Source organism: Schistocerca americana, chromosome 4 (assembly GCF_021461395.2).
Source record: "Schistocerca americana isolate TAMUIC-IGC-003095 chromosome 4, iqSchAmer2.1, whole genome shotgun sequence".
Taxonomy (NCBI): domain Eukaryota; kingdom Metazoa; phylum Arthropoda; class Insecta; order Orthoptera; family Acrididae; genus Schistocerca; species Schistocerca americana.
Genome location: NC_060122.1, coordinates 459,074,029 through 459,095,628, shown reverse-complemented (window position 1 = coordinate 459,095,628; position 21,600 = coordinate 459,074,029). Strand labels below are relative to the sequence as shown.

At 46.7% G+C, this 21,600-nt stretch overlaps 1 protein-coding gene across 1 annotated transcript in view; it reads right to left on the bottom strand.

The window, feature by feature from the left end:
• Positions 1–267: 267 nt before the first annotated feature.
• LOC124613543 (zinc finger and SCAN domain-containing protein 5B-like) overlaps positions 268–21,600 on the bottom strand; it is a 67,806-nt gene continuing 46,473 nt past the window's right edge. The window contains exon 4 of the mRNA XM_047142255.1: positions 268–3,381. Within this exon, the coding sequence (XP_046998211.1) occupies positions 3,206–3,381 (176 nt within the window). The 3' untranslated portion in view covers positions 268–3,205. The remainder of the gene's footprint in view (positions 3,382–21,600) is intronic.

Here is a 21,600-nt window from a genome sequence, read left to right as displayed (position 1 = left end):
AATTTAGGTGGAGAAACATGTCTTAGACCACAGTCTAATGTCCGTATACAAAAAGTCAGCAAGGATCTAAATTTCGGACGTGAAATGATCCAGTGTGTGATGGAAAGTACTGCTTGCAGTTGCGTCAGAAACGCCGACGAGACGCAGCATGTGGTTGTTGGCACTAGTCCAGACACTGAATGTTATATGATTTCTTACCTGTGTCGTCTTTTGAACAGCTCGCGGTCAGGAGGAGGAGGGCATTATGGAGAAGAATGAGCACGGGCGTCTGAACAGGAACGTACGTTTATTTGCAGTGAGCAGATATACAAGCAAGAGTAATGCTCGGCGAGGACGCTGGCGGTCGGCGGCTTCCGCTCTACAACGCGCAGGCGCAGAACCGCGCGACCGCTAGCGCCGCCGTCGGCATTCACACAAACTAGTGAAATACAATTTAAACAAATTTCTTGGAGAAACATTAATCCTTTTTTTTTTCGGGGAAAGTGGTCGAGGGCTGTCGGGTATATCAAAGAGGAAGACTGGAAGAAATACAGGGATGGGAGTAAAGGGAAGTGGATAAGAAAATGAGAAGAGGTACTCTTTTCTCACTTTTATCGGAGTACGCTAAGTCTCTCGACGAGGGAAAAACAGATAATATTTTATAGAAATTATAACTATTTAAATTATCTCTTAAAAATACGTCAATATCTAGGCAAAAAGCAGTTTTTAAAAAATTCAACATGACAAATTATTCATTTTATCTTGCTTAAACATTAATAGGATGTACTTTTTTCTCTGATATTACGCCCATTTGCAACATCTGAGCGCCCGTATGCGTTTTTCCACCGGAAGAACTGTAGATGAGGTTTTTCACTTTCTTATTTAAATGCTGCAGAGGACGCGTTATTTGTACAATCACTTTGATCACTCAAAAAGATTAACTGACCCGCTAATCATAATAATCATAATAATAATAATAATAATATTTATTAATATATATTAAAAACAAACTTACAATAGCCTCTCGTTTTTTCTCTTTTTTTAATTTGGTTATTTACTCACTCGTTTGTGTGTTGTCTCGTTTTTTTGTAACATTCAAAGCGTCTATTTGTATGACAATTTTACAAATTGTAAAACACAATTGCATGTGCCTTAAATCTGCGCACAAAATATACATTACTTCGTACATAATTTTATCTTTAATGACAGATTTCGCGTGTTCAGCGAAGTCCTTTACTGTACAAAATACTACAAATACTAAAAAATCTAGTTTACTTTCCCTTTCAATAAATTCATTTGTTGTCACAGTCACTCGAGCTCACATGTACTGCTTTTTTTTAATTTCTTTCTTTTTTTACTTTTATAATTTCTTTTCATCGACCGTATTAACAAAGACTCGGAAAGACATAAAAGAATGTAGTCCGATTCAAAAGAGGAATGTGAAAATAGACTGAAGCGAACGGTCTGTAAGGCTATTTCAGAGAGAGGAAGTCGTTGTTACGCATACATCAGTCAAGGACACTTATGCTGTATACTGTGGAGAAAAGAAAAATAGTTTCTTAAACCTATGTCTAACGTACAACGAAAAACAAAGGTGACATAATATCTTTTGACAACTATTTCTACGAACATATTTTGATTTTCTGCTAACATTTGAAAAATATGTCGTGCCCAATAAATGCAAGAAAGAATACAGTTACATTACAAGGCCCACTCTTGTGAGGCACAATTAAAGACTATAAGAGAAATAACATTCGAATTCTTGCAACCACATGTCAGTCAAGAAATTTTTGACGGTCTTTTGCGGGTTCGAAAGCTCCACAAACAAGGAACCACTGCTATCGAGCCCGATATGGAAATACAAAAGTACTGGCACAATAACATCCATAATACAATTGTTTGCTGACAAAAGTCTTTTCTCTCTCAACCGCAGAAGCCAGTCTTATTTCAAAATACTGAAATTGCTTTCTCTTCTCAATCCCTATATAATTCATTTAATCGAAAAAATTTCTTACTCGTAAATATTACGAAAAAATGGGAAGATGATTGGAAAAAAATTCGTAGACATGGAAGAAGCTTTTTTTTGTTTGGAGAGAAAAAAATTCTTTAAACATCTCGTTAAACCACCTAGAAAATGTTGGATTATGAAAAAACTGTCTTAGAAATTATTGGCGACGAAACCCTGATCTTGAACAGAGCATCTAATACGTAAGGATGTCCGCCCCACACTGCATCTCTTCATACCTTGTATCACACCTCATTACTTCACACCACATTACATCACACACCACACCACGTCACAAAGTGGGGCTCACCTCGCCCCCAAACGCACCGCCACGCACCTGCTCCACTACTCTACCGTCACACGACAAAAAATACGCTTCGTCTCGTGTAAAGCTTTTTTGAGCATTATTCCCGTGTAGCGCCTCTCTTGGTAGGAACCCTGATTCTTTTTTTTTTTTAATTTTGTCTCCTGCTTAGAAAATCGTCACCATACTCTCTCTCACCTTATTTTTTTAAAGTTTCTTAAAATTTCGTTTTCCAGCGTTCCTATCACCTTTTCCGCGCTCCTCACAGTGGAGCTCTACAGACGCTACGCATACCGCGGAACTACGCACTAACGGACGTGGGTTGCAACGCACAGTACGCACACACACACTAGAGTGCTGACTGGCCACGACAAACGTCTCACGCAACTCACACGACGACTGGTAACACTTCTCACATTTGGCAACGTTACAATACTTATTTTGGGTATCACTTGTCTTCCGTTTTCTTTTTAAATAATTACTCTCCAGCTAACTTCTTTTTCTTTACTTTACCCTCGAATCACTACGCATTTAATCGTAGTTTTTTTACCCCTTTTTTGGCATAATTCGAGTCGTCCACTTGCTGTCGAGCACTTGGAAAGACTGCTGTTTAATATTTTTAACACTAAATGAACTGGCCCCTGTATACATATACATATATATATATTTATAATTCTTTAACAATTCATCTCTCTCTCTCCTTTTTCTGTGTCCTCTGTGTCCTACAGCTTCCTTCCAAAATACTTCCGGAAAAGAGTGGCGAGGCGCCGAGACCCGCCGGAAGGCGGCGGCGGCGGTCTTCCTCTTCTCCGGGAGGACGCAGGACGCAGAGGCTCGGCCGCGGCCGACGGCAGCGGCGGCTGCGGGGGTGGCAGTGACTGGGAGGCGCTGGGGGCGGTGCGGGGGCGGGCCCTGGCCTAGACGTGGCGCTTCATGTGCAGCGCCAGGTGGTCGGAGCGCGAGAAGCAGCGGTCGCAGTGGCGGCACTTGAACGGCTTGGCGCCCGTGTGCTTGCGGTAGTGGCGCGTCAGCTCGTCCGAGCGCGCGAACCTCCACTCGCAGCCCTCCCACGAGCACTTGTACGGCTTCTCACCTGCGGACACACAACAGCACACAACACGTCACACTCGAGTAGTCGTCCGTCGCTCGGGCGCAGCCGCTGACGCTTTTGGGCTGCTCTGGGCTGCTATGAACCCGTATGATGTCTTGCTGCGTGACACCACACGTGCGACAACAGTGGTTGAACAGAACACAAACAATCTTTGAAACTTCCTGGCAGATTAAAACTGTGTGCCGGACCGAGACTCGAACTCGGGACCAGGAGTTTCGCAGGAGAGCTTCTGTAAAGTTTGGAAGATAGGAGACGAGATAGTGGGAGGAAGTAAAGCTGTGAGGACGGGGCGTGAGTCGTGCTTGGGTAGCTCAGATGGTAGAGCACTTGCCCGCGAAAGGCAAAGGTCCCGAGTTCGAGTCTCGGTCCGGCACACAGTTTTAGTCTGCGAGGAAGTTTCATATCAGCGCACACTCCGCTGCAGAGTGAAAATCTCATTCAAGACAATCTTTATTTAGTATCTCAAGGCTTTCAGATAAGATAGTCTTGCCTGTAACTTACGAAATAACTTAAGGACGAAAGTAACTTTCTTACGAGCTGTCAGTGCCACGTAACATAACTCGATGAAACTTGAACTACACATACAAAGAACTGGTGAGTATATTACACAAGGTAGCTGAAACAAACGCGCAGGAGACGAACAGAAATGACACGAAACTTCCTGGCAGATTAAAACTGTGTGCCGGACCGAGACTCGAACTCGGGACCTTTGCCTTTCGCGGGCAAGTGCTCTACCATCTGAGCTACCCAAGCACGACTCACGCCCTGTCATTACAGCTTCAATTCCGCCAGTACCCCGTCTCCTACCTTGCAAACTTCACAGAAGCTCTCCTGCGAATCTTGCAGAAGTAGCACTCCTGAAAGAAAGGATATTTCGGAGACATGGCTTAGCCACAGCCTGAGGGATGTTTCCAGAATGAGATTTTAACTGTGCAGCGGAGTGTGCGCCGAGATGAAACCTCCTGGCAGAAGCTGTTCCCGATTTCGAGTCTCGGTCCGGCACACAGTTTTAATCTTCCAGGAAGTTTCATATCAACGCACACTCCGCTGCACAGTGAAAATATCATTCTGGAAACATCCCCCAGGCTGTGGCTAAGCCATGTCTACGCAATATCCTTTCTTCCAGGAGTGCTACTTCTGCAAGATTCGCAGGAGAGCTTCTGTGAAGTTTGCAAGGTAGGAGACGGGGTACTGGCGGAATTGAAGCAGTGAGGACGGGGCGTGAGTTGTGCTTGGGTAGGTCAGTCGGTAGAGCACTTGCCCGCGAAAGGGAAAGATCCCGAGTTCCAGTCTCGGTCCGGCACACAGTTTTAATCTGCCAGGAAGTTTCGTATCAGCGCACACTCCGCTGCAGAGTCAAAATCTCATTCTGGAGAAATGACACGTTTATTCAAAAACAATAATTACACTAGAGTCACCGCGATTTATGATGGGCCCTCAACGTTACAAAAGGCGGAACATGGGTCTTCATAAACATGGACGACACTGCATATTCTGCAGCGTGCTCACATTCTGGTTTTAAAGGCTAGTAATTAGTTCTTGTGATACTCCTCCAGTGTGATGATGATGATGATGATGTATGATTTGTGGGGCGCTGAACTGCGCAGTCATCATCGCTCCCACGAAGTCCCAATTACTACACCGTCCAATTTTTAACTCAGTTCAGCGTAGCAACTGCCACGAATGATGATGATGAAACAATTAGGGCAACACAAACACCCAGTCTCCGGGCAGAGAAAATCCCCAAACCGGCCGGGAATCGAACACGGGACCCCATGATCCAGAGGCAGGAATGCTAGCCACTCCTCGAGTGTGGTTCACAACTGATGGAAAGTCGTTGGCGGATGTGGAAGCGCTTCAATACCTCTCCCCAACGCATCACACACGTGTTCCATACGATGTGTGTCAGGGGAACAGGCAAACGACTCCATTCACCGTATATGCTCTCATTCCAAGAGCTTCTCATTTTGCGCAGTTCAATGAGGTTGTGCAATGTTAGGCACGAAAATGAAGTCAGGGCGGAATGCACTCCTGAAACAATACACATGTGGAGGGTGTTGTACGGTGAGTGTACCATGTTTAAAGATATGGATGCCAATACTCCCATGCAACATTATCCTCCAAACATCATAAGAGCTGGACGATCAAAACGTTCATGTTCGATGGTGTTCCTGGCTGTGTTATGTACTGTCATATGGCGAGAGATGGGAGCATTTAATGCGACCAGGCACATTGTCGAACATCGATGACGTGTAGGATGCGTTGGGCAGAAGTGTTCCAGCACGAGCAGGTACACCAAGGACCATCCAGCAGTAGTCAATCGCGCTGGTAGAAGAATGGGCACCCTACTATATGAACTCCATACCAGCCCGGTCCGCAGCTCCTGGTCTCGCGGTCACGTTCTCGCTTCCCGAGCACGGGGTCCAGGTTGCGATTCCCGGCGGGGTCAGGGATTTTCACCTGGTTCGAGATGACTGGGTGTCAGTGTTGACCTCATCATTTCATCATCATTCATGTGCTTGGCGAGATTGGGCTGAGAAAAGGTTGGGAATTTGTACGGGCGCTGATAACCGCGTAGTTGAGGGCCCCACAAGCCAAACATCGTCATCATCATCATCCATACCAACCGTGTGGCCAGCATCAAAGCACGTTGAGACCATGCACCGCCGTCCTGCATGAAACCATGATTTTATTCTTTTGAAATACCAGTCCCTTTAGCATTAAACGACCGATTCTGTTGTAAAACAGAGACATACAGTAGTACACCGAGGTACTTCTACGATGGTAGTGGACTGCAGTAGTCGCTTATAGCGCTCATGGGAACAGTCGGGACGGAGGCTGTGCTACTTGATAGTAGGTATTCCGTGTATCTGAAGTTTTTGTAAGGAATTCGAGTTCCTGATACTACCTGATGAGTGGTTTTGAAATAAGAGTTCAGTTTCCATACAAAATTTATTAAATTTTAGGCCCATATTTGCTTGTTATTTAGGATTATAAGTTGTTGTAGGATCATGAATTAGTGGAAGCTTCGAGATGTCGGGTTGTGTCTAGGAAAAATACGGATTTGCTTTCAAATACAAGGTGAGTCATGAGGAAAGACACATGCTTTGAGACGCGATAGTATTAGTGATTCTGAACAAAAAACTTCATCTGGACATATCCCCTATTACGAATCGTTTCCGAGATAGAACACGTTTAATATCACTTTTGTACGTTTTCGTTTAATAATTGGAAAATCACACACTCTAATGAAAACATGTCTCACTGCACACTTAAACTAAATTAAATTTGCTACAAATAAGGTGGTATTTTTTTTCGTCTAAGACTAACAGTTTGCGCGGAGAGATCGCGAGAATATTGAAAATCTCGCGCGACGCGCGTGCGCTGTACCTTAGGTACTTTTTGTAGGCCAGTTTGATGTAGATTTCTGACTTGATAGACCACAAGCTTCCTGTATCACAATGTTCGTCTCAACTTCCGCTATATTACTGTGGTACGTTGTAAACACTGACAGTGAATAATACAGAAAATAAATAGAAATGTACATTAAAAGCGTTCTATGTCGGAGACCATTGGGAATAGGGCATATGTCCACATGAAGTCTTTTGTTCAGAATGCTATCACCCGTCGAGACACGTACCTTTCCTCCTGACTCACCCTGTGTATCACTCGAAATGATGTTTGGTTGGAAACTGTACATCCTAGTGGCTCGAAAGTGAAATCATCACCTGAAAACAATTAATTCTTGAATTTTTTGCCAGTTTCCTCTTACACTCGTTGCTTACTATAATGATAAAGATTAATTTTGTGAAAAACTTTAAAATTGTATTCCGAAGTGATAGACCTCCTTAAAGCAACTGAATGTTTACTCTTTGCTAATATCTTTTAGTATTCGTTGCTTACTGTGATAATGAATGTTAATTGCGCGAAAAAATAAAAAATTGTATACTTTTTTCATATTTATGGAACATAAAGGGTTAAAACAGAGCTGGGACCAGGTATAGATGTATTAAGGCGTAAAAGTTTTGATTCGTCCGGACAACCACGCTCGTAAGTTCGCCGCTTCCGGGCTCCTGGGAGGTACGCCGGCTCGGATCGAAACAGCCCAGAGGATTAACGTTGAGGGGTGGTGTGCCGGCCAGCCTGGATGTGGTTTTCAGGCAGTTTTCCACATCCAACTAGGTGAATACCGGGCTGATACTTACGCGATTCGCAAACATTTTGAATACGTTCTCAAGCTCGCACATGGGATAAATCTCCGCGTAGACAGTTGGCGTACTCCCATCCCAGTGGGGAAAGGGGTGGTAACAGGGAAGAAATTCCGCCGGCCTCTACGAGTAACATTGTTAATCCAATAATTAACGTGCCAACACTGGACATATGGGGTAAAGAACAGGAAAAAGAAAGGAAGCGTGGAATAGCTCAACAGGATGTACACTGCTCATAACATACTGAGGTGGCACAAGTCATGGGACAGCGATATACACGTATATACACTCCTGGAAATGGAAAAAAGAACACATTGACACCGGTGTGTCAGACCCACCATACTTGCTCCGGACACTGCGAGAGGGCTGTACAAGCAATGATCACACGCACGGCACAGCGGACACACCAGGAACCGCGGTGTTGGCCGTCGAATGGCGCTAGCTGCGCAGCATTTGTGCACCGCCGCCGTCAGTGTCAGCCAGTTTGCCGTGACATACGGAGCTCCATCGCAGTCTTTAACACTGGTAGCATGCCGCGACAGCGTGGACGTGAACCGTATGTGCAGTTGACGGACTTTGAGCGAGGGCGTATAGTGGGCATGCGGGAGGCCGGGTGGACGTACCGCCGAATTGCTCAACACGTGGGGCGTGAGGTCTCCACAGTACATCGATGTTGTCGCCAGTGGTCGGCGGAAGGTGCACGTGCCCGTCGACCTGGGACCGGACCGCAGCGACGCACGGATGCACGCCAAGACCGTAGGATCCTACGCAGTGCCGTAGGGGACCGCACCGCCACTTCCCAGCAAATTAGGGACACTGTTGCTCCTGGGGTATCGGCGAGGACCATTCGCAACCGTCTCCATGAAGCTGGGCTAAGGTCCCGCACACCGTTAGGCCGTCTTCCGCTCACGCCCCAACATCGTGCAGCCCGCCTCCAGTGGTGTCGCGACAGGCGTGAATGGAGGGACGAATGGAGACGTGTCGTCTTCAGCGATGAGAGTCGCTTCTGCCTTGGTGCCAATGATGGTCGTATGCGTGTTTGGCACCGTGCAGGTGAGCGCCACAATCAGGACTGCATACGACCGAGGCACACAGGGCCAACACCCGGCATCATGGTGTGGGGAGCGATCTCCTACACTGGCCGTACACCACTGGTGATCGTCGAGGGGACACTGAATAGTGCACGATACATCCAAACCGTCATCGAACCCATCGTTCTATCATTCCTAGACCGGCAAGGGAACTTGCTGTTCCAACAGGACAATGCACGTCCGCATGTATCCCGTGCCACCCAACGTGCTCTAGAAGGTGTAAGTCAACTACCCTGGCCAGCATGATCTCCGGATCTGTCCCCCATTGAGCATGTTTGGGACTGGATGAAGCGTCGTCTCACGCGGTCTGCACGTCCAGCACGAACGCTGGTCCAACTGAGGCGCCAGGTGGAAATGGCATGGCAAGCCGTTCCACAGGACTACATCCAGCATCTCTACGATCGTCTCCATGGGAGAATAGCAGCCTGCATTGCTGCGAAAGGTGCATATACACTGTACTAGTGCCGACATTGTGCATGCTCTGTTGCCTGTGTCTATGTGCCTGTGGTTCTGTCAGTGTGATCATGTGATGTATCTGACCCCAGGAATGTATCAATAAAGTTTCCCCTTCCTGGGACAATGAATTCACGGTGTTCTTATTTCAATTTCTAGGAGTGTAGATGTCTGTTGTATCGCGGACACAAGGTATATAAGGGCAGAAAATTTGCGGAGCTATCATATGTAGTCAGGTGATTCGTGTGAAAAGGCTTCCGACGTTATTATTAACGCACGACCGGAACTATCAGACTTTGAACGCGGAATTATAGTTGGACCTAGACGTACGGGACGTTCCATATTGGAAATCGTCAGAGAATGCAATATTTTGCGATTCAAAGTGTCAAGAGTGTGCCGAGAATACCAAATTTCAGGCACTACCTCTCACCACAGGCAACGTAGTGGGCGACGGCCTGCACGTAACGACTGAGAGCAGCAGGGTTTGCGTAGAGTTGTCGGTGCTAACAGACAAGTAACATTGCGTGAAATAACCGCAGAAATCAATGTGGGACGTACGGTGTACGAGTCCGTTTGGACAGTGCGGCTAAATCTGGCGCTGATGGGGTACGACAGCAGGCAACCGACGCGAGTGCCTTTGCTAACAGCACGACATCGCCTGCAGCGCCTCTCCTGGGCTCGTGACCATATCGGTTAGGTCCTAGACGAATGGAAACCTGTGACCTAACCCGATGAGTCTTAATTTCAGCAGGTAAGAGCTGATGGCAGGATCAGAGTATGATGCGGACCCTCAAAGACACGGAGCCAACTCGTCAACAAGGCACTGTGAAAGCTGGCGATGGCTCTATAATAGTGTGTGCTGTATTGACAAGAGAATTGTCTGGGTCGTCTGGTGCAGCTGAATCGATCATTGACTGTAAATGGTTATGTTCGGCTACTTGGAGACCACTTGCAGCCACTCAACGACGTCATGTCTCCAAAAAACGATGGAATTCTTATGGATGACAATGCACCACGTCACGGGCTACAATTATTCGTGACTGGTTTGAAGAACATTCTGGACATTTCGAAGGAATGATTTGGCCACCTAGATCGCTCGACGTGAATCCCATCGGAGAATAATGAGACATAATCGAGAAAGTTCGTGTACAAAATCCCGCACCGGCAACACTTTCGCATGTATGGACGCTGTAGTGGCCCCGAACGAATGGTAGAATCCACGCCGAGTTCCTGTACTACGCCGGGAAAAAGCAGGTCCAGCACGATATTACGACGTATCCCGTCACTTTTATCACTTCAGTTTGTGTTGGTATTCGAAGCCCAATGACTTGAATCAAAAGAATATTGGGTCATTCGAATTGCATACTTTATTAGTCACGAGAGAGGCCTCCATTTATCAGACCCTTGCAGGTGTCAGCGGCGCAGGACCTGAACATCGCTGACGGCGCTCCGCGGCGGCGTCGATGTCCAAACCTGCTGCTCCCCTGCGGCCCTGGGCGACGGTAACTGGGAGCCGGGAGGCGGCAGCGAGGCGTGTTTTTATCTCAATTAGCGCGGCTGCGTGCGGCCTCTTGTCTCGGGCCCCGGCGGAGTAATTAGATTCTACACGTGGCGATGGCGCTCGGAAGGGCCCTCCCGCTACGTACGCCGACGCGTCGCCTGCGCCCTTTATCAAAGCCGCCCTTAAGGGACGACGAAAGGCGCAAGCGAAGCGCTAACGTCGTCTTTGAAACGCAACTCGAACTTTTCGTCGTCGTCTTCCTCTTCTTCCTGCTCACGAAAGTTCATCTGAGAATTTTCACCTGACATTTCGTACGTTGCGCATTTTGTATCCAGACAGACTTGTTTTGTAGAGCTGCTTACAGTTTTTCCACTAATTCCTGCAGAATTATTCGCTCAAATGTGATTTTTGTCACTCAAACTGCAACACCTGGAAGAGTAGCGAATAACGAATGCACGTATGCCTTATATTAGGAAGAATATACACTCAAAAACAAAAACAATGAAAATTACAGAAAAATTATATGCTTTATCCCGGAGAAAGGTCTTCACAAATTGAGCTAGTCAATGATGCACTGATCCACGTCCGGCCATTATGCAAGAGTTTTTCGGCTTGACATTGATTGTTAGCGTTCTTGGACGTCCTCCTGAGAGATATCGTGCCAAACTCTGTGCAATTGGCGGGTTAGATCGTCAAAATCCCGAGCTGGTTGGAGGGTCTTGCCCATAATGCACCTAAAGTTCCCAGTTGGGAAGAGATATGGCTCAGATCTTGCTGAAATGTAAATCAATGATGCCATGTCATGAAGAACAACTTTATGGGGCGTAGAATGTCGTCGACTTACCGCTGAGATGTAAGGACGCCGCAGATAACAATCAAAGGGACACTGTTATGAAAAGAAATGGCACGCCAGACCAATACTCGTGGCTGTCGGGCCCTAGGCGGAAGACTGTCTGTATCCCACCGCTGACCATGGCATTTTGAGACACGTCTTCAGCCTGGAATCTCATTGACTGGAGCAGAATGTCTTCACTGATCAGTCTCACTTCGAACTGAGCCCCAATGACCAGCGATGACGTATCTGGAGACGCCCCATATCAGCCCAGACCAGCAACCAGCAGTGATGGTCTGGGGTGCCACTTCTTTTCATAACAGGACTCCTTTGCTTGTCATCTGTGGCACCTTAACAGCACAGCGATGCGGCGAGCATATTCTACACTCCGTTTCGTTGTCCATCGCCTGCCATCCTGAGCTCACATTGCAGCAAGATACTGCCCACCCGCATATGTCGAGAGTTTCTACGACTTGTTTTCGTGCTTCTAAAACCGCACCTTGGCCAGCAAGACGGTCGAATCGCTCCCTAATTTAGGTGTTTCGAGCATTCTGGGCACGGCCCCCCAGTCAGCTCGGAATTTTGACAATCTAACGTGCCAGTTCTACAGAATTTGATACACTATTCCTCGGGACAACATCTAACAACTCTGTAAATCAGTGCCAAGGTGAAGTGTATTCTCTGAACGGTGTCCCTCAAAGATCGTTTTCTTCCGTAGAAGGATTCTCTTTGAAGCTCATGGAGCACCTCTGTAACACTCTCGTGCATATCGAACTGACGGGAAACAATTCTAGCACCACGCCTCTGGATTGCTTCGATGTCTTTCTTTAATCGGACCAGGCAGGGGTGCTCAACACACGAGCAGTGGCGAAGAAGGGACGCAGAAGCTTTCTGTACGCGGTATCCTATGTACGTGGGCTCCACTTCTCCAAAATGGCACACACGGTCATTAGTGCAAGTTCATCGCCAAAATAGTTTCAGCGCAAAGATGCATGTTTGCCGTATCACTTCTTATAGGTTTCAAACACTTATGATTCATGTTTTTACTACAAGGATTTGTTGACAGGTAGCATTAATATGAAAATTACAAAAGGAATCTCACATAATTAGCTAATTAAAAATGTTGCAAGCCTTGGTCATAGAGAAAATTATTTCCTCCAATATATATCACCTACCGAAAGTTTCTTTAGAATGCTTCATCGCTTATGGTAAGATTTAAAGAGAACAGCTTTGGTGCCCAATAACGTCTAAGATTTTCATCGATCGTCAAACGTCAACTGCGTTTTAGTTGGAACACAAGAGGTTCCCCTTACAGAAGGGAAACCCTTTGTCAATAAATCATACTCTCATGCAACTTAAAGTTTCCGAGACTGTCGCGGATCCTGTTTATGTGACTTTAAATGACCCAGAGCGAACGTCTGCCATTCTGGAGAACTTTAACTTTTCTTTTCCTGTTTTAGTCGAATACCACAAGCGGTATGTCAGAGCGTTTCGGACAGGCCCGACCGCACAGCTGCGGCAAAACTCTTACGACCGGAGTGTCTTTTATTTACGATTCCCCGAGGTGAAGTGGGGTGATAGAAAAATTGAGAGATTTACGACGTCGGACCGTGACGTATCTCTTCACTTAAATCCCGTCCGGCTGTGGCGGCGATATATCCGACCGGCGATATTCCCCTCCACCCCCTCCTACCGCTTTCCCTACTTCCCATCCCAGCTGTCCTTATCGGCAGCCACTTCCATAAGGATCATCCGATAAGGTTGTCGGCTTCAGATGCGAAACCAGGTGACCTGGATTTCGTCGCAATGCAAGTACAGGCACACGGATTAACTTTTAAAAGGGATTGTGAGTAGTTTCAACGCAGAAAACCTTTGAAGAGTGAAGAGTCACCTAAACAATTCTCAACTTTTACGAGTGCTATACTTCGGAAAATTTATGTATTTACTGACTGGAACGTGGAATATCGCTGTTCTTAAAGTAAAGCCCGCTTCCTTCTTTGATGTTTTTCTGCCGTGTCTTCTGCCAAAATAAAATAAAATTTGGAGCTGTTATGCATTATAACACACATTTCTGTACTTATGATTATTTTCTTTCTCTTTTCTTTTTGTTCTCGACGGTTCCAGTCAACAAACCATAGTAATAACATGAATCAAACGCATTTGGCCTTTCTCTATGTAACTGTATACAGAAGCAGATTATAGATTCATTTTGGGGATGTTAACTGTTTCAGTCCCATACAATACAGAGCCAAAAAACTACAAGTGACATATAGTGTACTCGAACTACAGTCAGATAACGTACACAAATTTAACCATTTTGAAACACTACAGTCCCAAAGAAACTGGTATAGGCATGCGTATTCAAATACAGAGATATGTAAACAGGCAGAGTACGACGCTGCGGTTGGCAATGCCTTTATGCAAGTGTCTGGCGCAGTAGTTAGATCGGTTACTGGTGCTACAATGGCAAGTTGTCAAGGTTGAAGTGAGTCTGAACGTGGTTTTATAGTCGGTGGATGAGCGATAGGCCACAGCATCTCCGAGGTAGCGATGAAGTTCGCATTTTCCCGTACGACCGCGTCACGAGTGTATCGTGAAACATCAAATCTCCGACATCGCTGCGGCCAGAAAAAGGTATTGCAAGAACGGGACCAACTACTACTGAAGAGAATCGTTCAGCGTAACAGAAATGCAACCCTTCCGCAAATTTGTGCAGATTTCAATGCTGGACCATTAACAAGTGTCAGCGTGCGAACCATTCAACGAAACATCATCAGTATGGGCCATTCGTGTATGACTGCACGACATGAAGCATTACGCTTCCCCTGGACCCGTCAACACCGATAATGGACTGTTGATGACAGGAAACATGGTCGGACGAGTCTCGTTTCAAATTGTATCGAGCTGATGGACGTGTATGGGTATGAAGACGACCTCATTAATCCATGGGCCCTGCATGTAAGCAGGAGACTGTTCAATCTGGTGGAGGCTCTGTAATGGTGTGGGTCATGTGCACTTGGAGTGATATGGGACCCCTTATACGTCTAGATACGACTCTGACAGGTGACACGTACGTAGGCATCCTGTGTGATCACCCGCATCGATTCGTCTCCATTGTGCATTCCGACTGTCTTGGGCAATTCTATCAGGACAATGCGACACCCCACAATCGCTACAGAGTGGTTCCAGAAACACTATTCTGAGATTATACACTTCCGCTGGGTACGAAATTGTCCAGATATGAATATATTGAGTATAACTGGGATGCCTAGCGACGTGCTGTTCAGAAGAGATCTAGAGCCCCTCGTACTTTTATGGGTTTATGGAGAACCCTGCAGAATTCATGGTGCCAATTCCCTCCAGCACTACTTCAGACATTAGTCCATGGCGCGTCGTGTTGCGGCACTTCTGGGTGCTCGCGGGGGTCCTATACACGATATTAGGCAGATGTACCAGTTTCTTTGGCTCTTCAGTGGATATTCAGGTACCGTACTACTGTGACGCCGAGCATTGCATCCAAAGTGATTACAATAAATACCAGCGGATTAGCTACCAGCAGTCGATAATGATAAAGTAGTTGCAAAAAGGCCAGTTTTAATAACATTCTTATCCACACAAGTAACAAAACGCTCTCTTTACGCAGGGAAAGGCAATGAAGTAGGCACACTTGTAAAGCCATCCGTCGAGAGACTGCCTTAAGTTCATCTCGCAGTGCATTTAAACACAAGGCACGCAGAAACTTTGTGTGAAGCCCAAAGTCGCGATATTAACGGCCGGGCGCGCTGTTTCGCTGTCTGCGTTTAATAACAAGGGCAGCCAACCGACGCAGACGAATCGGGTCGTCAGAGTATTGCTCGTCGTACCAGGCAGCCATTGGAGGTAGACGTACAAACAATTATGTCAACTTCTCAGAGTTAATAAGAAGTTTTCGTGCCCTTGGGACAAGCATTTTGTCTCTCTTCTGCTGGCCTTCTAAACATACAGCTGGCAAATGCACTGACACCCAAGTACTTTCGGGTTCTCCTCTTCGTGATGTGTATGAACCATTGCTGATCATGTTAAATGAAATAACTGACCTGATAACAGCGGTTACTGAAAAGACCTGGATACGTCAAAAAATGGTTCAAATGGCTCTGAGGACTATGGGACTCAACTTCTGAGGTCATTAGTCCCCTAGAACTCAGAACTACTTAAACCTAACTAACCTAAGGACATCACACACATCCATGCTCGAGGCAGGATTCGAACCTGCGACCGTAGCGGTCTCGCGGTTCAAGACTGCAGCGCCTAGAACCGCACGGCCACTTCGGCCGGCTGGATACGACAGTAGCAGTTGTGACCATCAATTTGGTTTCTACATTGAAGCGCGAAAGAAACTGAGATGGGCATGTGTAATCAAATACAGTAATATGTAAACAGGCAGAATACGGCGGTGCGGTCGACAACGCATACATAAGACAAAAAGTGTCTGGCGCAGTTATTAGATCTGTAACTGCTGCTACATTGGTAGGTTATTAATAATTTAGTGACGCTGAACGTGGTTCTATAGTCGGCGCACGAGCCATGGAACATAGCTTCTCCGAGGTAGCAATGAAGTGGGGATCTTCCCGTACGACCATTTCACGAGTGTACCGTGAATATCAGGAAACCGGTAAAACATTAAATCTCCGACAGCGCAGCGGCAGGAAAAAGATCCTGTAAGAACGGGACCAACGACGACGGAAGATAATCGTTCAACGCGACAGAAGAGCAACCATTGCGCGTACTGCTGCAGATTTCAGTGCTGGGCTATCAACAAGTGTCAGCGTACGAACCATTCAACGAAACATTATTGATATATGCTTTCAGAGCCAAAGGCCCACTAGTGTACTCTTGATGACTGCACCACCCAAAGGTTTACCCCACGCCTGGGCCCTCCAACACCGACATTGGACTGTTGACGGCTGGAAACATGTTGCCTGATGGAACGACTCTCGTTTCAAATTGTATCAAGCGGATGGATATGCACTAGTATAGGGACAACCTCACGAATCCTTGGGCCCTGCATGTCAGCAGTGATTGTTAAAGTTGTTGGGTGCTCTGTAACGGTGTGGGGCTTGCGCAGTTGAAGTGATATAGGACCCCTGATGCGTCTAGATACGACTCTGACAGGTGACACGTAAAATTTGTAATTTTCCCGGCGAATGAACTGTTCGAAAAGATTTCAGGCTTGCAGTCGGTCATCGTAAACTTCATTGCACGACATTTCGGCTGGACAACTGCCAGCCATCGCCAGGTGAGCCGAACGAGGACTGACGAAGACGTTCTCCGCCCCAGCTTATACAGTGCGCTCATAGTACTGCCGCGCATGCGTTGCAGTCGCGGAGACAGAAGGGCCACACAGCCCAGCGGCAGCGCCTTCGCTGGTGGAAGTGCAATACTCAGCTGCCGTTGGTACTGTCGCAGACTGCACCTATCGAAGTTTTCTGGCGTCTTCGTCTCGAGCAAATTTCGGAGATGACGGGATTCCATGCGTTATTCAATTGGTAACCACTGTCACGGTTCGTTAGATTTCCCGAAATGCGTATTTCAACGAATTCTTTGATAATGGAGCCCCAAAAAGTTGTCTCTGTGGCCAAAATCAAAGTTTTGTCCTACTCCATTGAATGTCCGTTAGAAATACAATGTTCCGCAACTGCAGACTTACTGGGTTGCAGTAGGCGAGTGGAGCGTTGATGTTCTGTACAACGCTCTTCCACTGTACGCGTTGTATGTCCTATATAGGCCATACCACATTGTCACAGTATTTTGTAAATTCCTACCTTCCGCAGTAACAAATCATCCTTCATCGATTCCAGCAAATCCGAAATCTTAGAAGCCGGACGAAAAACCACTTTCACTTGAAAATTATTAAGAATCCTCGCTATCTTGAAGAAGATATTTCCAACGAAGGAAAAAAAGCTAGGGACCTGGCTGGCGCGTTCTCCTCTTTATCCACTTCCCGGTTCCTGGCTCTAGTTGAGAAGGCTCTGTTAATTTGCCGGGTCGAGTACTAATTGTCTCTGAACAACGTCCTCAAATGTGCAAGTTCCTTAGGCAAATTCTCTGCGTCCGACACCGTATGTGCTCTGTGAACAAGGGTTTTAAGTACACTCGTGGTCTGGGATGGGTGATGGCAACTTGAAGAATGCAAATACAAATCAGTGTGAGTGGGCTTACGATAGACAGAATGTCCCACCGTGCCGTCACCAGAACATCCAGGAATGGGAGGCAGCCATCTTTCTCAAGCTCCATAGTAAATCGAATATTCTCATGCATGGAGTTAAGATGATGAAAAAACTCCATTAACTTTTCTTCTCCGTTGGGCCACACTATGAAAGTGTCACCGACGTATCTACAAAAAAACAGTTGCTTTACAAACCGCTTAAAACAAGTGACACGTACGCAGCCACCCAGTCTGATCACCTGCATCCATGCGTGTCCATTTTGCATTCCAGCAGGACTATGCGACACCCTGCACGTCCAGAAGTGCTACGAATTGACTCCAGGAACACTCCTCTGAGTTTAAACGCCTCCGCTGGCTACCAAACTCCCCAGACATGAACATTCGTGCCGAGGACGGGCACGTCTTCCCGCTCGGGAAGCAGCGCGTTAGACTACGCGGCAACTGTATATGTTACTTTGTTGTTCAGAGATGAATCCTAATCCGTGGAGACCTGTCAGTACTACGGCTAGCTTGGCAGGTCGTCTGGTTGCCACTGTGAGCACTCGATGTGTAGCGGACGTGCGGCAGTGACAGCGCAGCGCAGCACATAAACAACGCAACGCCGGCGGCGTCCTCGTAGCCGCTGCCGCCGTGCCTCAGGCCGTACTGCCCCCAGGGGAGCGCTGGACGCCCGCGGGGCATTGAGACGAATGAAGCGCCGCCTCCAGGAGCGAGCCGGCCCGGGCCCACTGTCCGCCTCCAGTTTCGCGGGCGACGGCTGGACGGCTGGCGCGTGACGAGAATGGATGGTCACCGCTGACGGCGCCGGTCGATATCTGGCCCGGCTCTGCTTTACCTTACACCCAGTGCTCCCGTCTCTGCTGCTACCTACACGATTTCTGAACCTCAGCTGCCGGCCGGAGTGGCCGAGCGGTTAAAGGCGCTACAGTCTGGAACCGCACGACCGCTATGGTCGCAGGTTCGAATCCTGCCTCGGGCGTGGATGTGTGTGATGTCCTTAGGTTAGTTAGGTTTAAGTAGTTCTAAGTTCTAGGGGACTTATGACCACAGCAGTTGAGTCTCATAGTGCTCGGAGCCATTTGAACCATTTGAACCTCAACTGTCCACAAACGCGCTCTTCCTACTACAAACTAGTCACCTTCTTGATTTTGATGCGCAACTATTACTTTTGGAGTCTTCAGTCTTTCAACTACTTTACTGCTACTGTGCAGTACCATTTCCGGACCGCGTCCGTCAGTTACTGCTGCCCGCTATTGTGAACGGCAGCTCAAGTTTCGCAGTTTCCTGTGACGCGGGGCTGATCTTCCGCCTGGAGATAATGGAACATATACACTGAATCGCCAGAGGAATGCGTATTCAAATAGAAAGATATGTAAACAGGCAGAAGACGACGCTGCGGTCGGCAACAGCTATATAAGACAACAAGTGTCTGGCGCAGTTGTTAGATCAGTTACTGCTGCTACACTGGCAGGTTGTCAAGATTTAAGTGGGTTTGAACGTGGTGTTATAATCGGCGCATGGCCGATGGGACACAGCATTTCCGAGGTAGCAATGAAATAAGGAATTTCCGTACATACTAGTACGCCCTTCAAGAGTGTACCGTGAATATCAGGAATCCGGTAAAACATCAATCGCCGACATGGCTGCGGCCGGAGAAAGATCCTGCGAGAACGGAACCAACGACGACTGAAGAGAATCGTTCAGCGTGACAGAAGTTCAACCCTTCCTCAAATTGCTGCAGATTTCAACGCTGGGCCAGTCAGCTTGCGAACCATTCAAAGAAACATAATTGATAAGGCCTTTCGGGGCCGAAGGCTCACTCGTGTACTCCTGATGACTGCACGAGCCAAAGCCTTACCCCTCGCCTGGGCCCTCCAACACCGACATTGGACTGTTGGCTGGAAACATGTTGCCTGATCGGACGAGTCTCGGTTCAAATTGTATCGAGCGGATGGATATGTACGGGCATAGGGACAACCTCACGAATCCGTGGACCCTGCATGTCACCACGGTACTGTTCAAGCTGGTGGAGGCTCTGTAATGGTGTGGGGCGTGTGCAGTTGGACTCATATGGGACCCCTGAAACGCATCCTGTCTGATCCCCTGCATCCATTCATATCCATTGTGCATTCCGACGGACATTTTCAATTCCAGCAGCACAGTGCGATGCCCCGTACGTACAGAATTGCTACAGAGTAGCTCCAGGAACATTCTTCTGACCACCAAACTCCCCAGACATGAACATGTCTGGTATGTCTAGCAACGTGCTGTTCACAAGAGAAGATCGCCATCTCCTCGTAATTTTACGGGTTTATGGACACCCCTGCAGGATTCATGGTATCAGTTCCCTACAGCCCTACTTCAGACATCAGTCCAGTCCATACCACGTCGAGTTGTGGTACTTCTGCGTGCTCCCGGGGGCCCTACACGATTTTAGGCAGGTGTACCAGTTTGTTTGGCTCTTCAGTGGTCATACACACTCGGCAAGTCAGCGTACGGTGTTTGCTGGAAGGTATCAAATGGTTCAAATGGCTTTGAGCACTATGGGACTTAACATCTATGGTCATCAGTCCCCTAGAATTTAGAACTACTTAAAACTAACTAACCTAAGGACATCACACAACACCCAGTCATCACGAGGCAGAGAAAATCCCAGACCCCGCTGGGAATCGAACCCGGGACTGGAAGGTATCCTGTAGCACTAGTGGTCAATCCCTGTCTTGTTCCAGTCACCAATGGAGTCAAGGTGAAACGAGTCACTTCACACCTTCTTAGCAGAATGTACCTTGGCGGAAATTAAATCGTACTGCAGCCGGTCGCAAACTCCGATTTTCCAAATTATCTATATAGTGTCACACGAAAAGAACTGACCAGACTGAGCACTTGTAATGTCAATTAAAATTTTGAAGAGATGCTCTATCCACAGATATGTATCTGCCTTCTGTACGTCTTGTAGTTCTGGTGTAGTTGTCTGTTTAGTGCAGCCGGCCGTTGTGGCCGAACGGTTCTAGGCGCTACAGTCTAGAACCGCGCGACCGCTACGGTCGCAGGTTCGAATCCTGCCTCGGGCATGGATGTGTGTGATGTCCTTAGGTTAGTTATGTTTAAGTAGTTTTAAGTTCTAGGGCACTGATGACCTCAGAAGTTAAGTCCCATAGTGCTCAGAGCCATTTGAACCATTTGTTGAACGCACGGAGGTACTTACAAATAACTAGGTATATAAATAATTATTTCGGAGCCTTATTTTGCAGTTAATAAGCATAATTGATTCGTTATCTAATCAAATTACTTTTTCTGTTACAGATACGTAATTCTGTTAAGAGTTTGAATTAGGAATAATCTCAGAATTGTTTTTGTGTACATAAAATCTGTTTCCGAAATTTACATGATTATCTGCAATTTTAAAACCCTGTTTCATATTTCCCAACTATTCCGTATTAGCCTCGAAATCGACTTCTTTTAAAAGTTATGATAGGAGAAAGGGACCAATAAGCCGTTATGGAAAGCAAAAGAGATCAGGTTTGTAGGAACAGTAAATGGATACACTAGAGCGGACAGCTTTCGAAATTCGGAAATACACTAAAATGAATATGTAGAAAGAAAAATTGGAGTAACATTACCTCTCTGGACAAGAAGATGTAAGACAGTTGGGAGAAGACGTCAGCGAAGACCGAGGAAGCGATGGATACAGTAACAGGCAAAACAAGAAAAGGCCTAACGCTTGAAGTGAAAATGATGATGATGACATTGATTATGATGTTTCTTAAACTTTATTAATATAAACACAAATATTTATTTTTAAATAGCGTGTTTCGGAGCTATGAATGAGTTCAGTTTTGAAATACCACTACAAATAGAAATGGTATTCCTGCTTCATCTATAGGGTAAGTCAAAAAGGACTTTACAACTTT